We start from the raw sequence: 23,915 nt of genomic DNA on the forward strand, positions 1-23,915 counted from the left end.
AAAGCAGTGGAAGCCCTTTCGTTTTTCTCCCAAATTAAATATCACCCCGATCCGTTATCAGAGGAGCTACTCTGGTCAAAAGCTAGGTTGGCGAGAAGCTGGGTAGGGACCCTTCGTGCTAGTCACCTCTCAGCCCCCATGACTCTCGAACCCGAAAGCATCCCAGAACCCAGTTTAAAAGCCCCTGGACTAGAGGACCATGGAGGCCCCTTCTGGCCCCATTGTCCGTGACCCTGACACTGGAGGCTCTGATGGCGTGGGTGGGAACTCCCAGGAGGTTCCATTCCTCCTGCATCAGCCCAGCTGTCCCCCGCCCCTCACAGCTGTGGCCCAGCCCTCGCTCCTTTGTCCCCGGGACAGCTGGCTGGGCCGCAGCTGCTGGTCTCTCCCTCTCAGGCCAGCACATGTGTGCCCGGACATCCCCGGCCCTGCAGCCCACTTGCCCCTCACTCCCCGCTCTGGTCAGCCTGTGACTCGCCAGGGCCTGGTAGGGGACCGGGTGGAGAGCCGAATGTCTAGGGTTCTGTTTAGAGCCATCGAGGGGAGCTTTGCATTCCCGTGGGGGCTGGCTGTATGGCTCATGTGTGCTCGAGGAACGGAACCTGTCCGTGTCCACAGGCTCTAACGTGGGGCTGGGAACAGCCTCTGGACCGCCGGACAGGCTGCGAGGAGAGCCACGGACCCCTTCAATAACATGCACGTTTTCACGTATGTGCATTTCTTGGAGAAGATGGGTCTGAGGATTTTGTCATATTCTCCAGAGGGTCTGGGGCCCAATGTAGTTAAGCTCCCTGGTGGATGGCAAGGTTAGGTAGAAGTCTGGTCTGGCCTGGCTCTGCCCTGGGCCGTGGGCCCTCTGCCATGTCACCCACCTGCCTCGAGCTCCATCCAGCTTCCCCGCCTGTAAAATGACAGGGTTGAGCAAGGTGGTATCTGAGGTCCCCTCCAGCCGCAAAATTCAGTAGCCTGGTCACTGCTGTCACCCCGCACTCCCACCCGATTCCTGTCCCACTCTCTGGTCCCTGGCCATCGGGAGGAAGGGACTCAGGCTGCTGACACAGGGCTGGAGCTCTCTGCCCTCCCACCACTGCAGTTGTTAACAGAGGTTTGTGGGCCTCCTGGGGCGTGGCCTGCCACCCCATTCGTGTCCTGGAGGGAGCAGGCCTGGGCATGTATGGCATCTCCCTCCCGACATCAGCAGAGCCCTTGGGGAGAGACAGCCTGATGCTTTGGTTATCAGAGACAGCCTCAGAGCAAGGCCCGAGTTCGGCCCCAAAAGGACAGTGGGCTGGGGAGTCCCACCACTCAGCGCGGCCTCCCGGGCCCTCTGTGCTGAGGATGGGTGCCGGCAGGTCCTGACGTGCCCCCTCCTTGGTTTGCTCAGCCCCCCCGGGCCTGCAGAGGTCAGAGGTCACGGATGCGCCATCCCGGACGGACCTTAAGGGGCAACTGTCACGTGACCCCTGTCAACACCCAAGCCCCTAAGTCCTCTGAGCCTCAGTTTCTTCATCTTAGAATGGGGAGCCTACGAGTCCTGCCAGCCTCACGGGGGTGCTGAGATGTTCAGAACCAAAGTGAGACAGCGTTCTTTGCCTTCCGGGGGCCGTCTCGTGTGTGCCGCATGAGCGTAAGGGGTCCCTGAGAAGCCGAGTGGAAGGGCCTGGCCCCAGGCCTCATCGCGCAGGATGCCGGGCGCACCACCTGGACCCTTCGGGCCTGACGCCGTGGTGATGCTACCCACCGGGCGAGTGAAGTCATACGCAAAACCAGCTGTGGGCTGAAAGGACCTCCCTCAGCAATTAGCTTGCTTATTACTCAGGACAGATTTGGGTCCACCAATCTGATTATTAAATAAAGGGCCCACTTATTTTTCCCTTTTAAAAAGTAATTCATCATAAAGATACAGAATTTCTAATCAGAGCTCCCGAGTTGACATAAACCAACCTTTTGTCTCCAGTAATGCTACCCATACTGAATAATACTTGCTGTTCAGTCTGGATGTGTGGTCTTCTTTTGGACCCACTAGGCTTTCTGACACACAGTATGTTGTCTTATTGGTTTTGAAGACCTTTGGGATTGGAGAGCTCAGGATGGGGGACCACTGGCTAATACAAGTAGTAACCAAGTATTATTACTGTTGTTATTATAAGCAGGTCATACTGCTGATTTGTTCAGAGCCTCTGCAGGGTGAACCCATTCTGGAGGGGGTCTTTGGACCATAGAGGGGACCCATAGAGGGCAGATGGTTGGTATTCGCATCCTGACACATAACAGGTCCGGGAGCCATGGCTGCCCGTGGTACAGTAGAGACCCACAGGCCAGGGCTAAGACGGGGGCCGCGGGAGACCATCCCTTGTCACCGTCCATGTGACCGAGGATGACCCCTGCCCAACAGATACTCATGCACCGTCTCCCGAGGGCCAGGTGAGGCCCCACCCACCCCTGGTGAGCAACACCTGGGTGGTCCCTGTGTCCCTGAGGTTGGCAACAGGAGCGCCATGGTCTGGCAGGTGGCCTCCAAGTCTCTTTAAACCCTCATGAGACTGGCAGGGCGAGCGATGTGCCCCTTGGACGGATGAGGAGGGTGATCAGAGCCACCGAGTGACTTCCTCAAGTCACAGGACCAGTTCCCAGCCCTGCAGGACGTGAGCCTGGTCCCCAGGGCCGAGTCCAGGGTCTGACTTCCCTGTCACCAGCTGGACCCGCCTCTCCCGGCCTGCCACGGTGCCCACACTGAGGCCTCCCTCGATGTCTCCCCAGGATCAGGCAGCTAAGGACAAGGCCCTGCAGAGCATGGCTGCCATGTCGTCCGCCCAGATCATCTCTGCCACAGCCTTCCACAGTAAAATGGCCCTCACCCGGGGCCCAGGCTACCCGGCGGTCTCAGGGGTAAGTGGGGCTGCCTGGAGTCGGAGGCTGGACTGCCCCGTCCTTCTCACTCCTCCCCCTTCCAAGGCACTGGCCACACCAGAGTCCTCACTTGAGTCCTCTCGGGCCAGGAGAGCCGGGGAAGGAGAGACCAAGGACCGAGGGGCCATGCAGTCGCTGGGACCGCCCTCCTGGGGGCCTCGGCAGTGACAAGGGTGCAGCCGCCCCGTCACACGGCCACCTGGGGGCTCTGCAGAGTTGGCCCCGTTTACAGAAGAGGAGGCTGAGGCCGGGCTTTGGGGCGGCGCCGGCATGTTCTGAGGAGCCGCTCTGCCCCGCCCCCAGCTCAGCCTCGTCCCCCCCTCCGCCCTCAGGGGCTCCTTCCAGGTAAAGGGCTGATGTCCAGGAACAAAGTCCTCTCGAATTTTAAACTGAGAATGGGTCTCTTGGCCGTGGCCACGTGGGTCCCGCTCTAAGAACAGTCCAGAGACGCCCCTCCTCCCCGGGGCTGAGTCCTCCCTGGGTGTTGTAGGCTGTTGGGACTGACGCACCGCCCCAGACCCTGTGTCCGGGGAGGCTCTCGTCCAGCATTTTTCCGAGTGTGTCCAGAGGCCGCTAGTCCGGAAGGGCGTTGAGTGGACAGGACGACGGGACAAACGAGTGCGCACGTGACTCGGGCACTCAAGTCTCAGTAGGGTGCCTGACTCCAGATCTCTTGAGAGTCCTGCGTGCCACTGTCAGCAGGCATCTGTCCCCGAGGAAGGGGACGAGTGCCGTGTTTGCAAGCCTGGGGGCTTCTCTTGGGAGCCCCTTATCGGCAGGCGTTCCAGAGGCTGGAGGTCCTTGCAGCGCTCGCGGGGACGCCGTGCCGCCTGGCTCTAGGCAGGCACCCTGCCCAGGCCCAGGCCCTGGCCTTGCCCTCCAGCTGAGCCCCTGCCCGGTCTCTCTCTCGACGCCGCTGGCCGCGCACACTGGGCTCTGCTGACTCTGTGCTTTTGTCTCCTCAGTTTTGGCAAGGAGCTTTGCCGGGCCACGCCGGAACGTCCCACGAGTGAGTATGGCCCCCGTGCTGCCCCGGTGCTCCCTGGGCTGTGCTTGAGCCCGTGAACTCGTGCCGCTGACCCAGGCCTGAGTGTGGGAGAGCCGCAGTCTGGGGTCAGCCTTTCCGGATGGCCCTGCGCTTACGGATGAGGCTCTCCTGCTCTCGGGCACCCTGGGGTGGCGTTTGCTGAAGCCCCAGTCTATCCGGGGCGTAGCAGAACCCGAGCTCAGGACCCCGAGGGGAGCAGGCTAGGAACCAGCCCTGTGGCTGGCCTGGGAGGGAGGGAGGAGGGGTGGGTTTTCCAAACAGACCCGCTGCTTCTGTGGGTCGGCCAGAATCCCGAGGGAGCGGGAGGCCAGAGCCACTGACCACCCGGGCCTGCCTCACTGAAGACAGCGTTGGAGCCTGACCGAGGCTCTAGGCTGCCACCTGCCCCCAGGCCCACGCGTCCTCTCTCGTCTCCCACAGTGTGAAACCTTTCTCTCAGCAAACCTACACTGTCCAGCCGTCACTGCCTCTGCCAGGTGGGTCAGCAGCTCTGCCTCCCTCGTGCACCACACCCCTGTGGTTCCTGCTCCGGGTCCCAGGCCCTGACTGCTAGACGCCCCTAGCAGTCCCCTTAGATGCTGCCCTGGCACGTGCTCGCACCGTGCACCCCAGCTCCCAGCTCCACCTCGATCCTCTTCCAGGAGCCAAGCCCCCTGCGCCCCCAGGGCTGCCCGTCCTCCCCAAGCCCCTCCCCAGCGAGGCTCAAGGCTGGCAGGGTGCGCACAGCTCAAGGGGCAGTGCCTGCGCCCCGGGGTGGCCACTCCACCAGCATGTGCACCCTGTCCTGCTTGGCTTCTGGGATGGCTTCCCTCTGTGACACTGTAATCCTCTCCTTCAAGGCGGGGGTCCAGCAGAGCATGGCTTTCCAGCCCGGAGCCCCTGGTTAGCAGAGGGAAGGCTCCTGGCATGAGGCAGATGGAGGTCCAGCTGGGCAGCACGGAGCTCCCGCCCTCCCCGCTCACATGACCCGCTCTGTCCCTGCCTCTTTCTCAGGAAGGTCCCTCCACCTTCCGCTCTGCAGGGCGAGATAGGATCCTCGCCCTCACCCTCCTTTCCTGGCTTGGGAATGGCTCCTGCCTGCCCGGTGGCCTGGCTTTTCCTGCTCTGAGAGCGGGCCCTGCCACCCTCCTTAGGTTCCCGACGGTTGCTTGGGGGCCTTCCACCCCTCTAGTCCGTGCTCTCCCCTCACGGCTCCCCCACCCCGTCTGCAGTCACATCCCCACTCTTAGCCTCTGTAACTCACCTGTCATCTTTTTTTTAATATTTATTTATTTGACTGCGTCGGGTCTTAGTTGTGGTGCGTGGGCTTAGTTGCCCCGCGGCGTGTTCGACCAGGGATCGAACCCGCGTCCCCTGCATTGGAAGGTGGATTCTTAACCACTGGACCGCCAGGGAAGTCCATCCATCATCTTTTTAAAGCATCAATCTCACCGTGCTGCTTCCAGCTTAGAATCTGTTAGTGGCTCCCTGGTGCCTTCAGGACACAATCTAAGCTTAACTGTCACTCTGTGTGCCTTGGGCAGTGTCTGGGGCTGGTGTCTGTGTCTGTCTTCTGTGCGTCGGGTCACATCCGGTGTGCACGCCACACTTGAACAAATGAACGAGTGATTCGGCTCACCCGTCAAATGCCAGCTGGTGTGCCCAGCATGGTCCTCCGCCCGCCCCCCGCCGTCCCTTGTCTCTTTCCTCCCCGGGCTTCTGATGTACCTGCCTCACTGCCCTCGTCCCGTCCGCCACCAAGCCCCGGGGTCTTGCTCCCTCCGTGTCCCTCCTGTGTCCCCTTCTCTTCACTCCACTGCCCTCTTCATTTTCCCACTTGGGAAGAACCCACAAGGCCTGCGCCTCTCGTCCACCTTGCCCCAGCCCAGTCCTTCCCCCACTCGGAACAGGATCTTCAGAAAGGCACAGCCGGTCGCTCCTCAGCCCCGCCTAAAATCCTCCCATTGCCCTCCTGAGCTCAGGCTGAATCCTGGACCCCTTACCTAGCAGCCAGGGCCCGTCTCTTCAGCCTCGTTTCCAGCCCCGGCGCAAACCCGCCCTCCCCGTCACATCTGCCAGACGGAGCCTCCGAGCTCACGGTGCATCTCGCGGCCCCGTGCCCTCTGCCTGGAGCCCCCTTCCCCTGTCTGCACCTGCTGCCTCCCACTTTTACCCCGCAACCTTTTTCAGCATCACCTTCGGGTGGCCTTTTCTGACGCTCTTCAAGGTGGACCAGGGGGCCCGCTCCCCTGCTGTGCTGGGCGCCTTCCTGTCTGTTTTCCTCACGTTCATTGCTTCGCTTACTCGCCAGCCAGCAGCCAGTGCTTATTCTGGGCCGGGCGCTGTCCCAGGGGCTGGACAGCAGACACTCATGTCATTGTGATAGTTGGTCCGGTCGTCTCCCTGGCTGGACCAGGAGTTCCTCCAGGGCAAGAACCAAGCGGAGGCTGCCCTGGAAGCCCTGGGTCCAGCAGCCATCCCACCCCCCAACCCCAGCCAGCATCCAGTCCCCCTTGAACGCAGTTCCGTGCAGGGGCCCGAGGGGGCTGAGCTGTTCCAGGCTGAGCTCCCCGCCAGGGCTGCCCCTGGACCGCTGGCCAGTGCTCTGCCTGCCCACCCCCCCGGCTGGGAGACCCCGGTAAGGCAGACAGTCTGGGGGCCTGGCGGAGGGTGCGGCAGGGAGGCCCTGTGGACCGGCTCCCATGTGCCTTCCACTGTGTGCAGGGTTCGAGTCTCCCGCAGGAGCCTCCCCGTCGCCCTCCGCGCCCCCAGCACCCCCGTGGCAGGGCCGCAGCGTGGCCAGCCCCAAGCTCTGGATGCTGGAGTTCTCTGCCTTCCTGGAGCGGCAGCAAGACCCTGAAACGGTAGGTCCTGGCCTCCCTCTGGCCGCTCTCCCGCCCGGTGCTCATTCCTGGGGCGGTGGCTCCCCTGCTTCCCCCAGCTCCTCTTCCTCTGGCTCTGGCTTTCTCGCCCTGCTCTCTGCCCCGCTCCACCTTGGGGCCGAGCTTAGGGTCCTTGTTGCTTTCCATCCCCCCTTATCCTTCCATCCTCTCCTTCCCCGCTTCCTTCTCACTGGACCTTCCCTCTGTCCCTGGCTCTGTTTCTGCTCCCCACCCCAAGCCCTCTCTCGATTCCTGCGTACCATCCCGGTGCCCCGAGGCTCTGTCCCTTCCCTGCTCCCACCACGTCCGCCTTCTTCCCGGTCCGGCCACCTCTCCGTCTGAAGGCACTGGTCCCAGTCCTGCCCGCAGGCCCTGTGGCTCTGAGGAGTCTCCTGTCTGCCCCGTGTCCTCGGGGACGCCAGCAGGAGCAGCAGCCCACCCCCATCCCGCCCCCTTCAGTGTCTCCGTCCTGGGTGACCGGCGTCACCTGCAAAGTTCAGAGGAGCACCTGGCCAGGTGGACAGGATGCCAGAGTCGTGGGGACTTCACTGACCATTTCACTTTGACGTGTTCAAGCTTATGGTTTAGATGAGGAACCCAGCGTGGACCACGAAAGAAGCGCCTCTTCTTTAGCCGCAGCGAGGGGCCGCAGCCGCCGCCTCGGGGGGGAGCACCCCTCGTATGGGCCGCTGGTCTTCCATCACAGATGAGATCACGGGTCTAAGTGAGTCGCCTAAGGATGTTGGCGACAGAGTCAAGACTCAGTACAAGTAGCGACCAGAAAGTGCCAGGCGCCTGCGGGGGTCGCCCTGCCCAGGTGCTGGGCACCCGCCGACTCTGCTGTGCACTCAGCCCCTCTGCCGGCTCCGCTTTACCAGAGGGGAAACAGGCCCCCGCCGTGGCGTCCCTGCTCTGGGCCACTGGCCGGGCTCCGAGCCCCGGTCTGTCTGGTCTGTCTGCCCCGCCGCCCCCGTGGCCCCTCAGACCAGTTCTTCTCTGTCCACAGTACAATAAGCACCTGTTCGTGCACATCGGCCAGTCGAGCCCCAGCTACAGCGACCCCTACCTCGAAGCCGTGGACATCCGCCAGATTTACGACAAGTTCCCCGAGAGGAAGGGTGGTCTCAAGGAGCTCTTTGAACGGGGACCCTCCAACGCCTTTTTCCTCGTGAAGTTCTGGGTAAGCCTTGGATGACCTCCTCCTTCCCACCCCAGCACGTCGATGACCGCAGGGAGAAAGAAGGAGGGGTGGGCCTTGGCGGCGGCGGGACCTGGGACACGCAGGACAAGAGCGAAGGGCCAGCACAGAGCGGCCCTCTGGTGCCGGGAGCTCAGACCAGATGGGGCCATTGGTGCCGCAGAGCAAGGCCCCCTCCTGATGGCGGGTGATGGTCACGCCCAGGCAGAAGTGCGGCCTCAAGGGGTCTGTAGTACCAGAGAGGACCTACAGGAGACCTGAGGGGTAGTCACCCAAGGCTTTCAATGCCAAGGTTTCCGGGCCCGCAGCGGGGCAGCCGTTGGGCTGGGTGGGGCTTGGAGAAGTGGACGGTAGGCTTAGGCTGGGTCATCCCCAAAGAAACACCGAGCTTCTCCAAGAGCTCAGCCTGTAGCTCGGCCTCCGCCGCCCTCCCCAGCTCACCCCTGCATGGGTGCTGTGTGGGTAGAGCCTCCTTCTTTGGAAACCTCCTCCAAGACCAGGAGGCATAGGACCTCTTCCAGGGGCCCAGCACCCAGAGAAAAGGGATGCCGGGAAGAGGGACAGGGCAGGAGAAGCCAGCGGGAGGAAGTGCAGGAAATCCTGGCTGGTGATCAGAGCCTCCGAACCGTCTCAGAGCCCGGAAGCTGGGCCTTTGTTTGGTCTCGGACTTTGATAACCTGAAAGCTGTGCTTTTCCTAGAAGTGGGCGTATTCACACGAAAGCGTACACGCAGTTCCAGGTGGCTTACTGGTCCCTGGCTAGGAGCTCTTAGCCTAGCCTTCATCTGCAACTGAATCTGTGGGGCTGGCTGTCTACAGAAAAGGCAGGAACGGAGACCCAGGGCCCGGATCCCGAGGAGGCTCAGTGTTTGCCCTTGCAGGACAGCTTGCTCTGCGAGCCGATGGAGGTTGGTCCTGGGCCTTCAGGGATGGGCAGAGTTAGGCGGAAAAGGGGAAGGGCCTCCAGGGGGGCTAGTCATGGGTAAACATGTAAGAGAGGGAACCGCAGAAAGTAAAACGGGAGAGGCGAGTCTGATCCTGGAAGGTCCTGATCCTACAAAGGTCTGGATTTGACTCTATGCTGGGATGAAAAATAGGTAATAGTTTCTTTTACTTTATCTTATTTTTAAATCAGTGCACGTTCATTGTTATTAATACCAAGAGGCTTAGAAATGAAAACCGTCAGGTTGTCGTCCGCCTCCTCCCAACCCCAAGCCCAATCCCGAGAGGCAGTCACTGTAAAATGTCACTGTTTATTCTGGGTTTTATCTCCTTAGTTCTAAATATCTGCTTATATTGCTACACTTTGCTGTCACGACTGTGTGTTGTGTATTTATGGTAGAAAAACACTGGCTATGTTACAGCACTTTTCCCCTCATCGTCCCAGTAAGTTATGTAACTTAGTCAACGCAATAAAGCGTTTAGACTTTGTGACAGCGTAGGTTGACCACCGGAGTGTGTGAGGAGCACGTGTCATTTCTTGTGCAACTTTTTGTTTTTTCCTAAAAATAAATGGTACTTTCGCTTGCACATTTCTAAAAAACCTACTATTAAAATTTTACAAATTGTTCTATCATAACCAACATATAAAATTTAAAAAACTTGTTTTTCACGCAGTGCTCAGGCCTCTCAGAGAATTTATCCTTTGTCCCTTTCTCCTTCTGGATGCCTCTGTTCTGCTCCAATTTGAACCGGTTTTCCTCCAGGCCTGCTCAACAGCTGTCCCGAGACCTCTGTTTACTGCTCCTCTGTTTTGAATCTACAGTTTCCTAGATCTCCTATTTCTCTCTTTTTTGGTGTTCCCCCCTCATTTTGCTGGAATACATTCTCTAGTCCCTTCCTAAGAAAAGGTGCATGGTAGATAAGTGTTCTAAGTCTACCTGTTTGAAATGTCATTTCTTTTCAGTACTTGATTCATAGTTTGGGTACAGAATCTCCATCGTAAATGATTTTCCCTAGAAGTGCTTTTCAAGAATCATTTTTTGGTTGCTCCGATGTCTTACGAGAGTAGTCCGGTAGTATTCTAATTCTCTGTTCTTTGTTATGTAACTCGGTTGTTTTTAGCCTCTAGGAGCTTTGCGTTTCCTCTCTGTTCCTTTCGTTAAATTTCACATTGATGACCTTTGGGATCTGTGTTGTTTTTCTTCCTATTTTTGAGCCAGGTACTTGGTAGGCAGTGAGATGAGAATCTCTCAATTCGGTAACTTTACTTATATTATTTCTTTTTCTTTGTTTTCTCTGTGTTCTTTTCCAGGAACCCCTGTTAGTCTGATGTTGGATATCCCGGACCTATCCTCTCTGATTTTTACCATTTATTTATTTTCCAATTCATTTTCTTAGAGACTTTCTTAACTTTATCTTCTAATTTAAGAGTGAATCTGAGTGAATATTCCATAAAACCCAAAGTAACATTGGCATGAATGAATAGTTCTTCTTTCATGTAAAGTAAGTCTGGAGATAGAGTGTCCAGGTCTGGTCCAGCAGCTCCGTGAAATTACCAGAGACCCTACTCTTCTCTATCTGCCATCCTCAGTGTGTGGCTTCTGTTCTTAAGGTCAAGGCTGCTGGGGTTCCAGCCATCACATCCATTTTTCAGGCATCAGGCAAGGGGAAAGCCAACTTAGTTCCCTTTAAGGAGCCTTCCTGGAAGTCCCACACAATTCTCAATTAGTTGTTTGTTTGCATGTAGCTGCAAAGGAGCCAGGGAAGTGTACTCTTTTAGTTGAGTAAGTTGCCATTCTGAATAAAATCAGGGTTCTGTTACTACAGAAAATGAACGACTCTTTCAATTGTTGATGTGTCGTAGTTTAACTGATGGCATTTTTTTTCTTAATTGTAAAATCTTGGTGCATTGTACATTTAGTGGTGAAATAGATTAACAGAATATGGTGGCATTCTCTGCCCACCCCCACCCCGCCCCTTGTATCGAATATTTAATTTTGACCATGACGTTTTTAATTTTTAAGAGCTCCTTCTTCTTCTTTGATTGCATCCTGATCTTGTTTCATGTCTATTTTTTTTAACTTTTCTTCTGCTCCCTTTGTTTCCTTTTCGTCCCATTTTCTGTCTGGGTCTTTGTCTTTCAAGTTGGAGGATTTTCTCAAATGTCTATAATTCTTGGCCAGATTTTTTGGTCCTTATTTTTTTGACAGCTTTATTGCTATGTAATTCACTTACCATATAATTCACCTACTTAAAGTGTACAATTCAGTATTTTTAGTGTATTCACAGAGTTGTGCAACCAGTTAATTTTAGAACATTTTCATCACCCCCAAATAAACCCCAAACCCATTAGTTATCACCTCCACCCCCAGCCTTAGGCAACCCTAATCTGCTTTCTGTCTTTATAGCATTTTTAGATATTTCACATAAATGGAATCTTACAATATATAGTCTTTTGTGACTGGCTTCTTTCACTTAATGTTAAGTTTTTAAGGTTTAGTCGTATTATAGCACATACCAGGACTTCATTCCGTTTTATGGTTGGGTAATATCCCACTGTCTGGATAGACCACATTTTGTTTATCCATTCATCCGTCAGTGATGGGCATTTGGGTTGTTTCCACCTTTGGGCCATTGTGAATAATGCTGCTATGAACTTAATACACAAGTCTTCGTGTGGACATAGCTTTTCATCTCTCTTGGGTAGATACTTAGGCATGGAATTGCCGGATCATATGCACTATGTATTTATTTATTTTTGGCTGCATTGGGTCTTCGTTGCTGCGCGGGCTTTCTCTAGTTGCGGCGAGTGGGGGCTACTCTTTGCGGTGCGTGGGCTCCTCATTGCGGTGGCTTCTCTTGTTGCAGAGCACAGGCTCTAAGCACGTGGGCTTCAGTAGTTGTGGCTCGCGGGCTCTAGAGCGCAGGCTCAGTAGCTGTGGTGCACGGGCTTAATTGCTCTGCGGCATGTGGGATCTTCCCGGACCAGGGCTTGAACCTGTGCCCCCGGCATTGGCAGGCAGATTCTTAACCGCTGAGCCACCAGGCAAGTCCCCTCTTTTTGCATTCTTGACAGTGTCCTTTGAAGCACAACCTTTTCCATTTTGATGAGGTCCAGTGTATCCTTCCTTTTGTTGTTCGGGCCTTTTGTCCATGTCCAGTGACTGGGAACTCTGTGGACAAGGTGTGGGCCTTGCTACCTGCCGGGCTTCTCTTTCAGGTGGTCGGAGTTGGGGAACCAGCTGCTTTATCGAGGACGCTAGTAAATGTCAGCATATTTACTGGACCTTTTCCTTGCCTGAAGTGGTTCAGTTTCTCCAAAGAAGACTCCTACTGTCCCCCCACCCCTTGGCAGGGACAAACGAACATTCTAGCAGTGGGGCAGGGCGAGGGCTAGGGGAGCCGACCGTTTCTTAGGCAGCGTTCACCTCATGCCCTGGCTCCCACCCCCTCTCCTGACATGCCTGGGGGCCCGAAGACCTGACGCCCTCCTGGGTAATTTCTTCTCCTGATGTGTGAAGAGTGGGGGCCCGGAGGCCTGACCACCCGGTGTACAGCCTTTCAGCCGGTTCCTTGTGTCATATCCTGCACCCCCCTGGCCATCACTGTCCGGGCCCCTGTCGTCCCGAGGGTGGTGCTGACTCCCACCCGGCACCCCTCTGAGGCACTTTCAGGCTGTAACTCTTCTTGCGTCCGTTTCCCCGCAGAAGCCATCCTAGCTCAGATCAGCTGTCAGTCCCCTCGAATTCGTTGAATTCTCCTGTCCGTTTGGTCTTCCTCCGTTTCTTCGTGTGTGTGGTACAACGCATTAAAAAAGGTCTTTGCGCTCATCCTGCTGGCTCGCAGGCTCAGCGGCCATGGCTCACGGGCCCAGCTGCTCCGCGGCATGCGGGATCTTCCCGGACCGGGGCACGAACCCGCGTCCCCTGCATCGGCAGGCGGACTCTCAACCACTGCGCCACCAGGGAAGCCCCAGTCTCCCATTTTAACCAGAGGTCCACGAGGGCCACCGCTAATGGATCGGTAGCAGTTGTTTGGAGCGCTGGGTTGAGGAAGATCTGGAGGGAGCCCTTCCTGGATTGACTGGTAATGTCTGCCATGGGTGCAGCAGGGGAGGGTAGTGTGCATTGCCTACATGTTTACCATCCCGTTGTTTAGGTGATGAGGAGTCCTTGAAGGTTGTTGAACGGGGCATGGCCAGAGCTGTGCTTGGTGGGCTAGCGCGTTTCATCCTTGCCACACCCCTGCAGGGAGGTATAGCTGACAGCTTCGTTCCGTACAGGGGAAGGTGAGGCACAGAGAGGTGAAAGCATGTGCCGGGCAGCCCAGTCCGCAGCGACAGAAGCAGGATCAGTGCCAGCCAGCCCCGCTCTGGGAGTGTGCTCGGAACCGTCACCCCACACCATTCTGCCTTGCCGGGTGGCTGGGGTCCCCCGTGCGGCCCCGTGCTCCCCCTGCTTCTGGGGGAGAAGGCTCTGGGTAGCCTAAGAAGGGCCCTGCGCCCCCGAGGAAGGGCAGCTAGTGGGGGCAGGGAGAGAGCAGTCTCAGCTGTGCATTCAGTGTCGAGCCGGCACTGGGGCTTCCTGGGGCTTCTAGAGCCCAGGCTTCCCTTCCAGGAGATGGGCAGGGCTGTCCTGCCTAGAGATCAGAGCTGGCAGGTGGAAAGGAGGACCAGAGGATCCTTCTCCTACCTGGCTCGCGACCCTCGTCCTCTCCTTCCTCCTGAGTCTGGGGAGGCTGGAGGTGGGGGTGGGGGAGGAGAGAAGGTGGAGACGGTGGTGCTGGGCAGCGTGATTGGGCGGGTTCCACGCCGGGCCGCTGTGCTCCGTCCACAGGCTGCGCACACAGCCCGTGCCGTGCGGACCTGATAGGAGCTTGCGTTCCGAGTGGGAGAATCAGAGCAGGTCCCGCCTGCTCTGTGTGGGAGGGGGTGGGCTGCCAGTGAGCCCTCCCAGCGTGTCAGGAGAGCGAGGCAGGCAGCCCTCTGCCTCTGGGCCCTCTGCCCAGCTGGAGAGCTGTGTCCCGAGGGAGTCTCGGCTCCTGTGGGCCCTGTTTCTCCACCTGAAAAGTCAGTACTTTGTTCCGGAGGGCCTGCGAGGGGCTTGTGTCCGAGGACCCTGATGAGTGGGGTCGGCTGGGGGTGGGAGGGTGGGCACGTGGGCGGCCAGGGCACCTTGGCTGTCATCCAGTCCCTCTCCTCCTGCGTGGGGAAGGTAGAGGCGCCAGGGAAGGACAGACCTGGGATGTGGGAGAGGAAGGTCTCCTGCGTGCTAACCACGGGACTTGGGGTCCTCCCAGGCAGCCCCGGCGCCCTAGCCATCTGGAACCCTCCTCTCCTGCGCCCTGGCCTGTAGCTGGTGTGAGACTGACCACACAATTAGGAAGGGATGCTGCCAGGAGAGGACAGTGTCGCCACACACCCCCCTCGCCCCACCCCAAAGCCTGGCGGTTTTCTCGTCCGGCCCCAGGCCCTGGGCACGCAGGCTGAGGAGTGGGTCAGAGCCCACTTGGAGTGGGAGGAGGACTTTGATGTCCCAGCTCGGCCTCCTGTCCCCCTCCTGCCGATGGTACTGTTCTCTTTGGTGGGGATGGGTAGTAAGTGGCCGGCTCGTGGGCCGCCGGGACTCATCGGTTCCAGCTGGCGGTGGCATTGGGGGCAGGAGGGGTTGGGTGTCAGGCTGTGCTCCGCGGATGTGAGATGCAGGGGCTGAGAAGCTCCCAACTCCCCCAGGACATGTGGGACCAGCAGAGGCCACCTCTGTCCTTAGGCAGTGGGAGAGGGGACTCTTACACACTGATGGCCGTGAACTCCAGTCTGCAGATTGAAAATGCTGGGCAGAGCCGGGCCAAAGCCGGGCAGGGAGGACGGTACCCCAGACCTTCCTCCGTCGAAGGGCCCTGACATTTCTCCCAGGCACATACCAGCCCATAACAATGAAGCTGAGCCCCCTGGCCCCCGGGCCCGGCTGTCCCGGCTCATCTGTCAGCCACCCGATCCGCTGCACCTGTTCCAGGCCCAGCCTGGGAGCTGCCACCACACCGTAGCTATGAATAGGGTGCAGGGCAGGGGGCCGCGGGGGTACTCTCAGGGTAACATGGGGGGCAGCTTTGCTCTCAGGCTGAGAAGGCAGAGACGCTGAGCGTGTGCGGGGAGGTTCTCAGATTGGGGGGGGTACGCGGTGGGGCTGCAGGAGGTGCTGGGTCGTAATTAGGATGGCACTGAGGATGGTGAGGTGCTGCGGGGTGTGCGTTTCTCGCTGGCCGGGGTCCCCCGGGACCAAGCAGTGGGACCACAGGGTAGGTTCTGGGGCAGACATTGGACCGCCAACGTCTGAGACAGATGAGGCGTCTGAGACTTTCATCTCCGCCCCATCTCCTTCTCTCTCTCTCTCTCTCTCAAGCACCAGCTCACCTGTTCTACCTGCTCCCCCAAAAGTCACACACTCCATGAGAGCAGAGACAACACTGCAGCCTCTTTGGGCGCCCCCTGTCCCGGCCATGCTGGGCCAGGCAGGATAAACGGGCAACGGAGCGACTGGAAGGACCAGGCGAGTGGGAGGCGATGCCAGAAGCCCCTGGAGTGTCTTTGAGCCGGGGCGGGGCTCCGAGGACTGGCAGGGGTGCAGGGGGTGGAGGCCCCCCTTGTGAGCACAGGACCGCTCCGCACGCAGAGCCGCCGACAGGGGAGAGTTCCAACAGCCCCGTGTCACTCTGGAAGGCACGCCGCGTGCTGGGCCTGAGCCCTGGGGGAGCTTGGTTCCCGCCTCGAGCGTGCTTACCGTCTGGAAGGGGCAAGGCCAGGCCCTGCCAGCACAGGGTGGTGACGGGCACGTCCCATCCCCGCGGGGCGCTGGGGAGAGCCTGGAGGGGCCATGCCAGCCCTGCCCAAGCCCGGGGCACAGTGCACGGATTCACATTTCTTCATTAACAGTTAGGTGACTGTTTTCATGTCTATTAGGAGAAACAGAATCCCTGATGTCACGCATATGACTGCTTAGAATAAGAATGAGTTGATTTGAAAGAAACAGTTAGGGGCGGAGTGGGGCGTGTGGAGAGTGGGACGTGAATAGCATCAATCAGGGGGAGGACGGCGGTGGCTGCATCCGGGAGACATCAGTTCACGTCCTGGCCTCGCCCCCTCGTCCGGGCGCCTGCCCTCCCCAGGAGCCGGGCTCCCTGCCAGCTCTTTTCCAGGCACGGTCCACGTTCCTGCCCTGCGCTCATGTGTCTCAAGCACACACGAACTGTCCCCCAGGCCTTTTTGAGGACGTCCGACGAACCGGGTCTCCGAGGAGAAGCGTGTGACTCAGTAGAGAGAACAGGAGACAGAGAGCTGGTGCTGTCCCCGGGGCCAGGTTTAACTGCACAGCCCGTCACAGCAGCAATTAATTCCCAGCCCACCGCAGGCCTGGCCCACCTCCACGGGCCCCTGGGCGCCCCTGCCCCGCCCCACGCCCACCACAGATGCGGGAGACTGCTGCTCATTTTGGAGTTTGGTTTTTCTCCTTTTCTTTCTTTTGGCCACGCCGTGCAGCTTGCGGGATCTTTGTTCCCCAACCAGGGATTGAACCCAGGCCCCCAGCAGTGCCAGTGCAGAGTCCTAACCCCTCGGCGGCCAGGGACGTCCCTGTAATTCATTTTCTTCTTTCTTCCTAACGGCCCCATGAAAGCCCTTGCTGGGCACACTGAAATGTATGCCATCTAGGTCAACACGGAAGCAGCCTTTATTTTCATCATAAAGGTAACACATCCTCGGGGCTTCTCTGGTGGCGCAGTGGTTGAGAGTCCACCTGCCGATGCAGGGGACGCGGGTTTGTGCCCCAGTCTGGGAAGATCCCACATGCCGCAGAGCGGCTGGGCCCGTGAGCCATGGCCGCTGGGCCTGCGCATCTGGAGCCTGTGCTCCGCAACGGGAGAGGCCACAACAGTGAGAGGCCCACATACAGCAAAAAAACAAAAAAAAGTAACACATCCTCGTTCTGCTTTATGACCTGCTTTTTTCTTTCTTTCTGCTCAACATTATGTTGTAGTCAGTTCACAATAGTAAATACAGGTCCCTGTCGACACGGTGTGTGGCTCTGTAATATTTCTGCTGTGCCCAAGACAGTTGCCCCCCTCCCAGTCTAGAGGGTCTTCTTGCTCTTGGAAAACTTCTTTCCCCAAAGGAGAGAAAAGTAACGACTTTGATGGCCAGGGGCAGAGCAGCCCGGGGCCCGGCTCTGAATCCTGCTGGAAACTTCCCAGGGTTCTGGGGCTCCCTGTAACTTTGTGCAGAAGAGTCCTTGGGGTCAGAATCCTTACCGCGGTCAGGAGCTCCCCTGCGTTTGTGGGGCTGCACTCTGGGTCCCGCTGGGCAGTGATCTGGGACGAGTTGCGTGGACGGGAGGAGAGGCTTCCCCCTAAGAGTAAGCCATTTGTGATGTTTGCACACTGCTTCTGAGTCTGAAGCCGCTCTGTTAGCCCCTCAAACGGGGTGATTGGCTGTGGAGCCCAGGTTCCGGAGTGGGGACCCCTCAGTGGTTGGGGGCTTCGCCGAGGCACCGAGCAGCCTCACCCAGCGTCTCTCGGCTGGGCGGGAGAAGCAGCGGAGCCGGAGCCTGAGGACCCAGGACCCGTGACTCATCCGCTCTGTGGCCTTGGGCAAGGCCCGCGGTCGGGAAGCCTGAGATCAGACTGAGGCCCCTGTCCTGCCTTGTCCCCCTCGCAGGGAGTGGGTGTGAAGTCATGAGTCTTATTACCCACCTTTCCTTGGGGGGGCAACTTCAAATCACCCCAACACGCAGCAGGAGGCGTCCTGGACCCTGCCTTCAGGTGCGAAGCTGATCAGAGGCCCGGGGGCTCCCACGCCAGGCTGGGGAGGGGTTCCCTTTGGCAAACGGGCTCGATGAGAGGGTGCTAACCAGACTTCTGTCGGGCACAGAGCTCTCAGAGCAATTGCAGAGGAGCCCAGCGGAAGGAGGCCGGTGTTGGGGAGATTGGTCCGGAGGCAGAACAGAGATGCAGAAGGTCAAGGGTGGCCGGGCTCGCGGTGCCCCAGAGATGGCGGGAGGCCAGGCCCCCAGAGCCACTGCGGAAGGGACACTGGCAGGGCCCTAATGTTCTAAAGACCGATTTGGGGCCCCGCCTGCTGGGCTGTTGGTACCCGGTGGGCAGCAGGGCCGGGAGCTGATGCAGGCCCAGGTTCTTGCCATTGTTCAGGGCACACGGCCTGACTTTGCACCAGGCCTGCGTGTGGATGGACGAGGGAGCTTTCCGAGGTCCTGCGTCCCCGTGTTTTCTGAGCCCCCTGATGGCGTCCTGGCCCTGGGGCCTGGGCTGTGGCCCCAGAGGCCTCCTCGGTGCCGCCCCCAACAGGGCCCCTCTGAGTTACCGCCCCTCCTTGGTCTCCCCTTGTCTCCCTCCAGGCAGACCTCAACACCAACATCGAGGACGAAGGCAGCTCCTTCTATGGGGTGTCCAGCCAGTACGAGAGTCCTGAGAACATGACCATCACCTGCTCCACCAAGGTCTGCTCCTTTGGCAAGCAGGTGGTGGAGAAACTGGAGGTGAGCACGCGCCGCTGCTCGCCCGCCTGGGCGCCAGACCGTCGCGCCCCTGCGGCCCGGGCTTCTCACCTCTGTGCCCAGATATGTCTGAATGATGCAGTCTGACCCTCGCCGTGCCTCTTCATTGACAACCCACCTCCCGTCCAACACAAGCAGAGCACCTGCCCCCCCTCCCCATCCTGGTGGGCCTCACCTGTTGCCCGTCAGGTCACAGGGAGCCGTTCCAGCGCCCCAGAGCTGAGCTCCCCTACAGCTCTTAACCCACGACCTCTCGGGTGGTTGCGGGCAGCAGCGGTCTCTGAGAAGCTCTTTGAGTTAGTTATTTCTAGCGAAATTTTAATTTTGAGGTCGCTGTGGCTCCACGTGCAGTGGTAATCCCTTCCCTAGTTGCCCCGATGGCAGCATCTTACATACCTAGAGTGGACCATTAGTAACCTGGCTGTTGACACCGACGTAGCCCACCAACCCGAGTCAGATTCCGTCCGTTTACACGCACTCACTTGTGTGCATGCCTGTGTGTGTGCGCCCAGATGTGTAGCTACCCATACGTGACGGTTCCGTGGCCACAAGGTCCCTGTGGCCCGTCCCCCATGTGCGGCCGGGATTGAGCTGTCATTCCGTCTTCGTCTCCACGTCTTGAAGCTCCTTCCTCCAATACCCGGCGTGTGGGTCACAGGGGGTGGGGGGTGCTCTGTCTCGAGGGCTCCCTGGGCTCTGCCCGTCCTTCCCACTTAAGGCCGGGCGGGTGGTAGAGCTTCCTCACGGGGCCGGCCAGGTTGGCCTTGGGCGGCGGCCTCCTAAGCCCCACTGTCCCCGGGCCCCGCAGACTGAGTACGCGCGCTACGAGAACGGCCACTACTCCTACCGCATCCACCGCTCGCCGCTCTGCGAGTACATGATCAACTTCATTCATAAGCTGAAGCACCTGCCCGAGAAGTACATGATGAACAGCGTGCTGGAGAACTTCACCATCCTGCAGGTGTGCGCGCAGGGGTGTGCGCGGGGGTGTGTGCGCAGGGGTGTGTGCAGGGGTGCGCGCAGGGGTGGGCGCAGGGGTGTGTGCAGGTGTGCGCGCGCAGGGGTGCGCGCGGGGGTGTGCGCAGGGGTGGGGGTGAGAGCGGGCGGTGGGCAGGGAAGGTGGCATGCTGTCTCCTGGGCCCGACCCCCTCCTCCCCTCACCCCTGCAGGTGGTCACCAACAGAGACACGCAGGAGACGCTGCTGTGCGTCGCGTACGTCTTCGAGGTGTCGGCCAGCGAGCACGGGGCTCAGCACCACATCTACCGGCTGGTGAAGGAATAAGAGACCGGGGAGCAGGGAGGGGGGCAAGACATCGTGTGCGCAGGGACGCGGGGTGGGGACCCGCGGGGGCAGCCCCCCCGAGCGCCAGGAGAGTTGAGGTCATGACTCTTCTACCAGGAACGTGACCCCGCAGTGCCTAAGCCCAATAAACGCAAGACCTGGGCACCTTCGGAGGCCCCGTCTGGCTGTGTGAGCCCCGGGAGGGGCTGAGGGAGCAGGCGGCTGGCTGGGAAACGGGCCGGAAGCAGCCCCGGGGTGCCGTCCTGAAGCCAAGGCCCCAGTGGACTCGGCCAGGACCGTCCAGACGCTGAAGCTCAAGACGGGTCAGCCCCTGCGCTGCACTGGAGCCGCTGCCGGCCACGCTGGGAGGCCTGAGGGGGGCGTGGGTCCGCGGCCAGCTGGGAGTGACGGATGCATCCGCCCTGGCCACCTCTGCTGCTGCTGCCCCAGGACAGCCGGCAGGGAGGCGCGGCCCAGTCCCGGGGGGGTGGGTTTCAGGTGTGGAGGTGACTGAACTCTCGGGAGGTTGGAAGTGGACGCAGTCAGAGCTCTTTAGGTAGTTTTCATCCGTCTCCAGGCAGGGGCTCCGTGGCCACGCTGGCTGCCCGGGGTGGGGTGGGTCCCAGGTCAGGGGAGCCCGAGACAGCGAGTGTGGGAGTGCAGTGGTGCAGCCAGCTTTTGAGTGTGGGCGGTGAGGCCGGAGTCACGCGGCCTCCTCTGTGGTGGGAAGGCCAAGACAGTTGGTCAGAGGTCTGCGGTGGACCAGTGGTTTGAGACCACGCAGTCTGCATGGTCTGTGAGTCTCAGCGCAAACCCCTCCCAGCCAAGAAGCCTGCCGGGTGCCGCCTTGGAGCAGCCCAGGCCGTCCACGCCCTCCCTAAGTCCACTCCCTACCCAAAGGTCAGGTTCTGTGCGCCGCTCCCGCTGCGCCCGGAGGGGACCCGCGGAGGGATTTCCCTGGTCTGTTTCTCCTGGGAACTGGCCTCAGTCCTCGTGTTCCCTGCTGCCCGAGCTGTCTCAGCGTGAGTGTCCTTCCTCCCTGTAAAGGGGGATGGGCGCCGTGAGGAGGAAAGATCACGTCGGTAAAGGGCCTGATGCAAGATGCACCAGATAGAGTAAACATTATCATCATCCCCTTATCCCTGCCCTCGGGGCTCTCGGGGCCCGGCTCTTTGCTGCCATCTAGCGGCCATTTGGCATCACCTTCTCTAGTGGGGAACCGCAATTCCAGGAGCCTGGGGCCGAAGGGGAACAAGATTCAACCTGCAGGTGGTGTGTGTGCCCAGCACTCAGGGAGATGTATGGGGATAAGAAGCCAGTAAGACGACGTTGAGGAGGTGTTACGGAGCAGTTAGGAGCAAGGGCTCTGGAGTCAGGCTGCTAGGATTGGAATCCTGGTGCTCAGCTAGACTAGCTGTGTGGCCTTGGGGCACGCTACCTAATTTCACCGTGCCTCAGTTTCCCCGTCTGTAAAATGGGTATAACAACAGTACCTACCTCGTGTATGCAGAGCGCCTAGCACGGTGCCGAGCACACAGCGTGTTCGATACACACGCGTTATTATTCACAGCATCTGACTCCTTGCAAGCTGGGAAGTCAACCTGGAAAACTCTTAAGTGGGGTGAGCGGTCCTCAGAGCAGCTGGAGTTCAGAGGTGGGAGGGGGCAGGGTGTGGAAGGTTCGGGGATGAGTGGGAAATTGAGAGGGGCTGCCCCTTGAAAGAGGGGCAACGTCTAGGTAAGCAGCCTGTGGACGGCTGCTAGGCTCCATGCCAAGTTGTGTGACCCTCGTGCGTGCGGGGACCCAGCTCCCCCTTGTGGATGATGTGACGTGGAGGGGGCCTTGGGGTCCCTGAGAAGCACTCACACGTCCTCCTCTGTTTAGTGTCTGCTAAGGCTCTCCCGCCCTCCCCCCTCCCAGCCCCTGTTTCCGGGGCTGTCAGAATAAGGGGAGCTCGTGACGCCTGCCCTCCCAGCACGACTGAACCTTCCAGCAAGGGCTTGAGAAGCGTGTGTGAGCAGCCTCTGGGCCCTGGGACGGATGCACACACTAGGTCCCTTGTTTTGTATCGTGGGTGAGGGCTGCCAGTGCAGCTGTCGGGTCCACGTGTTGGCTGTGAGTCTTCCCTTCTCTTTAGGAACTGACCTCAGTAGCCTAAGGGACACTAACCTACTTAGAGCTGGGAAGTCCAAACCGGTCACAGCCACGGAGAACACAGGTGCAGGCGCCTCTCCCCGCGGTGTCGTGCAGACCGCGGCCCTCGGGGCCCGCAAATGGGAGACCCGACCCGGCCCCGCCTCTCCTGCAGCCTCATCTGACACCCCCCTGCGCCCCTCCCCGCCTTTCGGCTCTGGCCCTGGAGAACTGTCACTCATTCTTCAAGAGCCAGCGTGGAGCCACGTCTTCTCCCGCAGAAGGGCCTGTTGCTCCTGTCCTGGCGTGGAGAAAGCGTTCCATTCACAACCCGTCAGAGCACCTGCCACGCGTCCCTGGACAGAGGGCCTGTGTCACCTCTTCCACCCTCACCCGGGGGCGCTGTGCTCTCCCCGTTTTAAAGATGAGGAAGGTGGGGTCTGGAGAGGCCGGCTGACTCGCCTGAGGCTGAATGCGTTTATCCACTCGCTTAACACACGTTTATTTAACTTCTGCTTCGTGCCAGGCGCGGGACGTACTGATGGCCGGGACAGACGGGGTCCCTGGGAGCTTGCGTTTTACTGAGGAGGGAAGACAAAGTGAGCGGGTGAAGGACGTGCAGACTGACGGGTGCTGACAGGAGAGGGCACCGAGGCCGCGGCCTGGGGGGCGGGCGTGACGCGTGTCCCGGGGACAGCAGGGAAGCCACAGCAGGAACCCAGAGATGCAGGCCCAGATCCCGCCCAGGCCCTGCCCCGCGCTCGGGAAGGGCTTCGGCTTTTTCCGCGTGTGATGGGAGGTCCTGGAAGTGTTTTAAGCAAGGGAGTAAGACTGTCGGTGTGATTTTTGGGAAGCAGCACTGGTGGCCGTGGACCACAGAGCAGTGCGCGTCCTGGTTTCCGAGTCAGCCTCGCCCCCTGGACTCAGCATCTGGCTGGGGAGACCGTAGCTGCCCTGCTCTGTCACTTTCTGTAACCTGAACCCACGTCTGGAACACAGCAGGTGCCTGATGAACGTTTGAAGGGTGCCCGTGTGCAAGGCTGTGACCCGTGCCTTTTGGGCCTGGGAGGGGTGATGGGTGGGTGTCCCCGAGCCTGCGGGATAGGACTCTGCTGACATCAGGAGTCAGCAGGCGGGGATGTGGAAACAGGATGGGTGCCTGACCCATGGGGTCCGATGGCCCAGCAGACAGTGCCCCAGTGACCACCAGTGACCTTCCATAGGGTGGGTGACCTTCTGCATGCGACAGGAGTTTGGGAGGCGCGTGTGACGCGGCCCCGCCCTTCTGGGACCGGAGCCAGGCTGAGGAGCGCGGGGCTGTGTGTACCAGCTTGGGGCCCCTGCTTCCTGGCCCGCCCACGGGGCTCGGAGGGCAGTGGGGTGGAGCAGGGCCCGGGTGTCCCTTGTTAGCAGGGGTGGCGACAGCAGGGAGCCCCACAGGGACCGGGCCACCAGTGCACACCTGGGCTGCACCTGCCTGGAGGAGGGACTCGAGCTGGAGCGGGGGCGGGCTTGATTTTCCCCCTCATCCCAGAGGTCACTGCATTTGACCCCTTCTGACATTACTGCCCAAGACAGGAAACGAGAAGGTAACTCCGGATAAGTTGTTCTTGAGAACGGAAGCCCCGGAGCCAGGCTGCTCCAGGACTGAGTTGGCTTCTTACAAGTCGTGTGACCTTGGGCGAGTGACTTACCCTCCGGGAACCTTTGTAACCTCGTGTGTGAAATGGGAATAAAGTGGGCTGACTGTGGGGAGGAAGAGGTGACCGCACCTGTGAGGGGTGGGCCCACACCTGTGAGGGGTGGGCCCACACCTGTGAGGGGCGGGCCCACACCTGTGAGGGGAGAGGTCCACACCTGTGAGGGGTGGGCCCACACCTGTGAGGGGAGAGGTCCACACCTGTGAGGGGCGGGCCTACACCTGTGAGGGGAGGGGTCCACACCTGTGAGGGGGCGGGTCCACAGCTGGCCCGCGGAG

General features: G+C 59.6%; 1 protein-coding gene across 1 annotated transcript in view; it reads left to right on the forward strand.

The window, feature by feature from the left end:
* TEAD4 (TEA domain transcription factor 4) overlaps positions 1–20,364 on the forward strand; it is a 63,080-nt gene extending 42,716 nt beyond the window's left edge. Inside the window, exons 7-14 of the mRNA XM_060025929.1 lie at positions 2,761–2,889; positions 3,876–3,919; positions 4,379–4,434; positions 6,662–6,801; positions 7,826–7,999; positions 18,363–18,503; positions 19,330–19,482; positions 19,691–20,364. Coding sequence (XP_059881912.1) covers positions 2,761–2,889; positions 3,876–3,919; positions 4,379–4,434; positions 6,662–6,801; positions 7,826–7,999; positions 18,363–18,503; positions 19,330–19,482; positions 19,691–19,804 — 951 coding nt within the window. The 3' untranslated portion in view covers positions 19,805–20,364. The remainder of the gene's footprint in view (positions 1–2,760; positions 2,890–3,875; positions 3,920–4,378; positions 4,435–6,661; positions 6,802–7,825; positions 8,000–18,362; positions 18,504–19,329; positions 19,483–19,690) is intronic.
* Positions 20,365–23,915: the final 3,551 nt, after the last annotated feature.

The sequence above is a fragment of the Delphinus delphis genome, chromosome 11 (assembly GCF_949987515.2).
Source record: "Delphinus delphis chromosome 11, mDelDel1.2, whole genome shotgun sequence".
Taxonomy (NCBI): domain Eukaryota; kingdom Metazoa; phylum Chordata; class Mammalia; order Artiodactyla; family Delphinidae; genus Delphinus; species Delphinus delphis.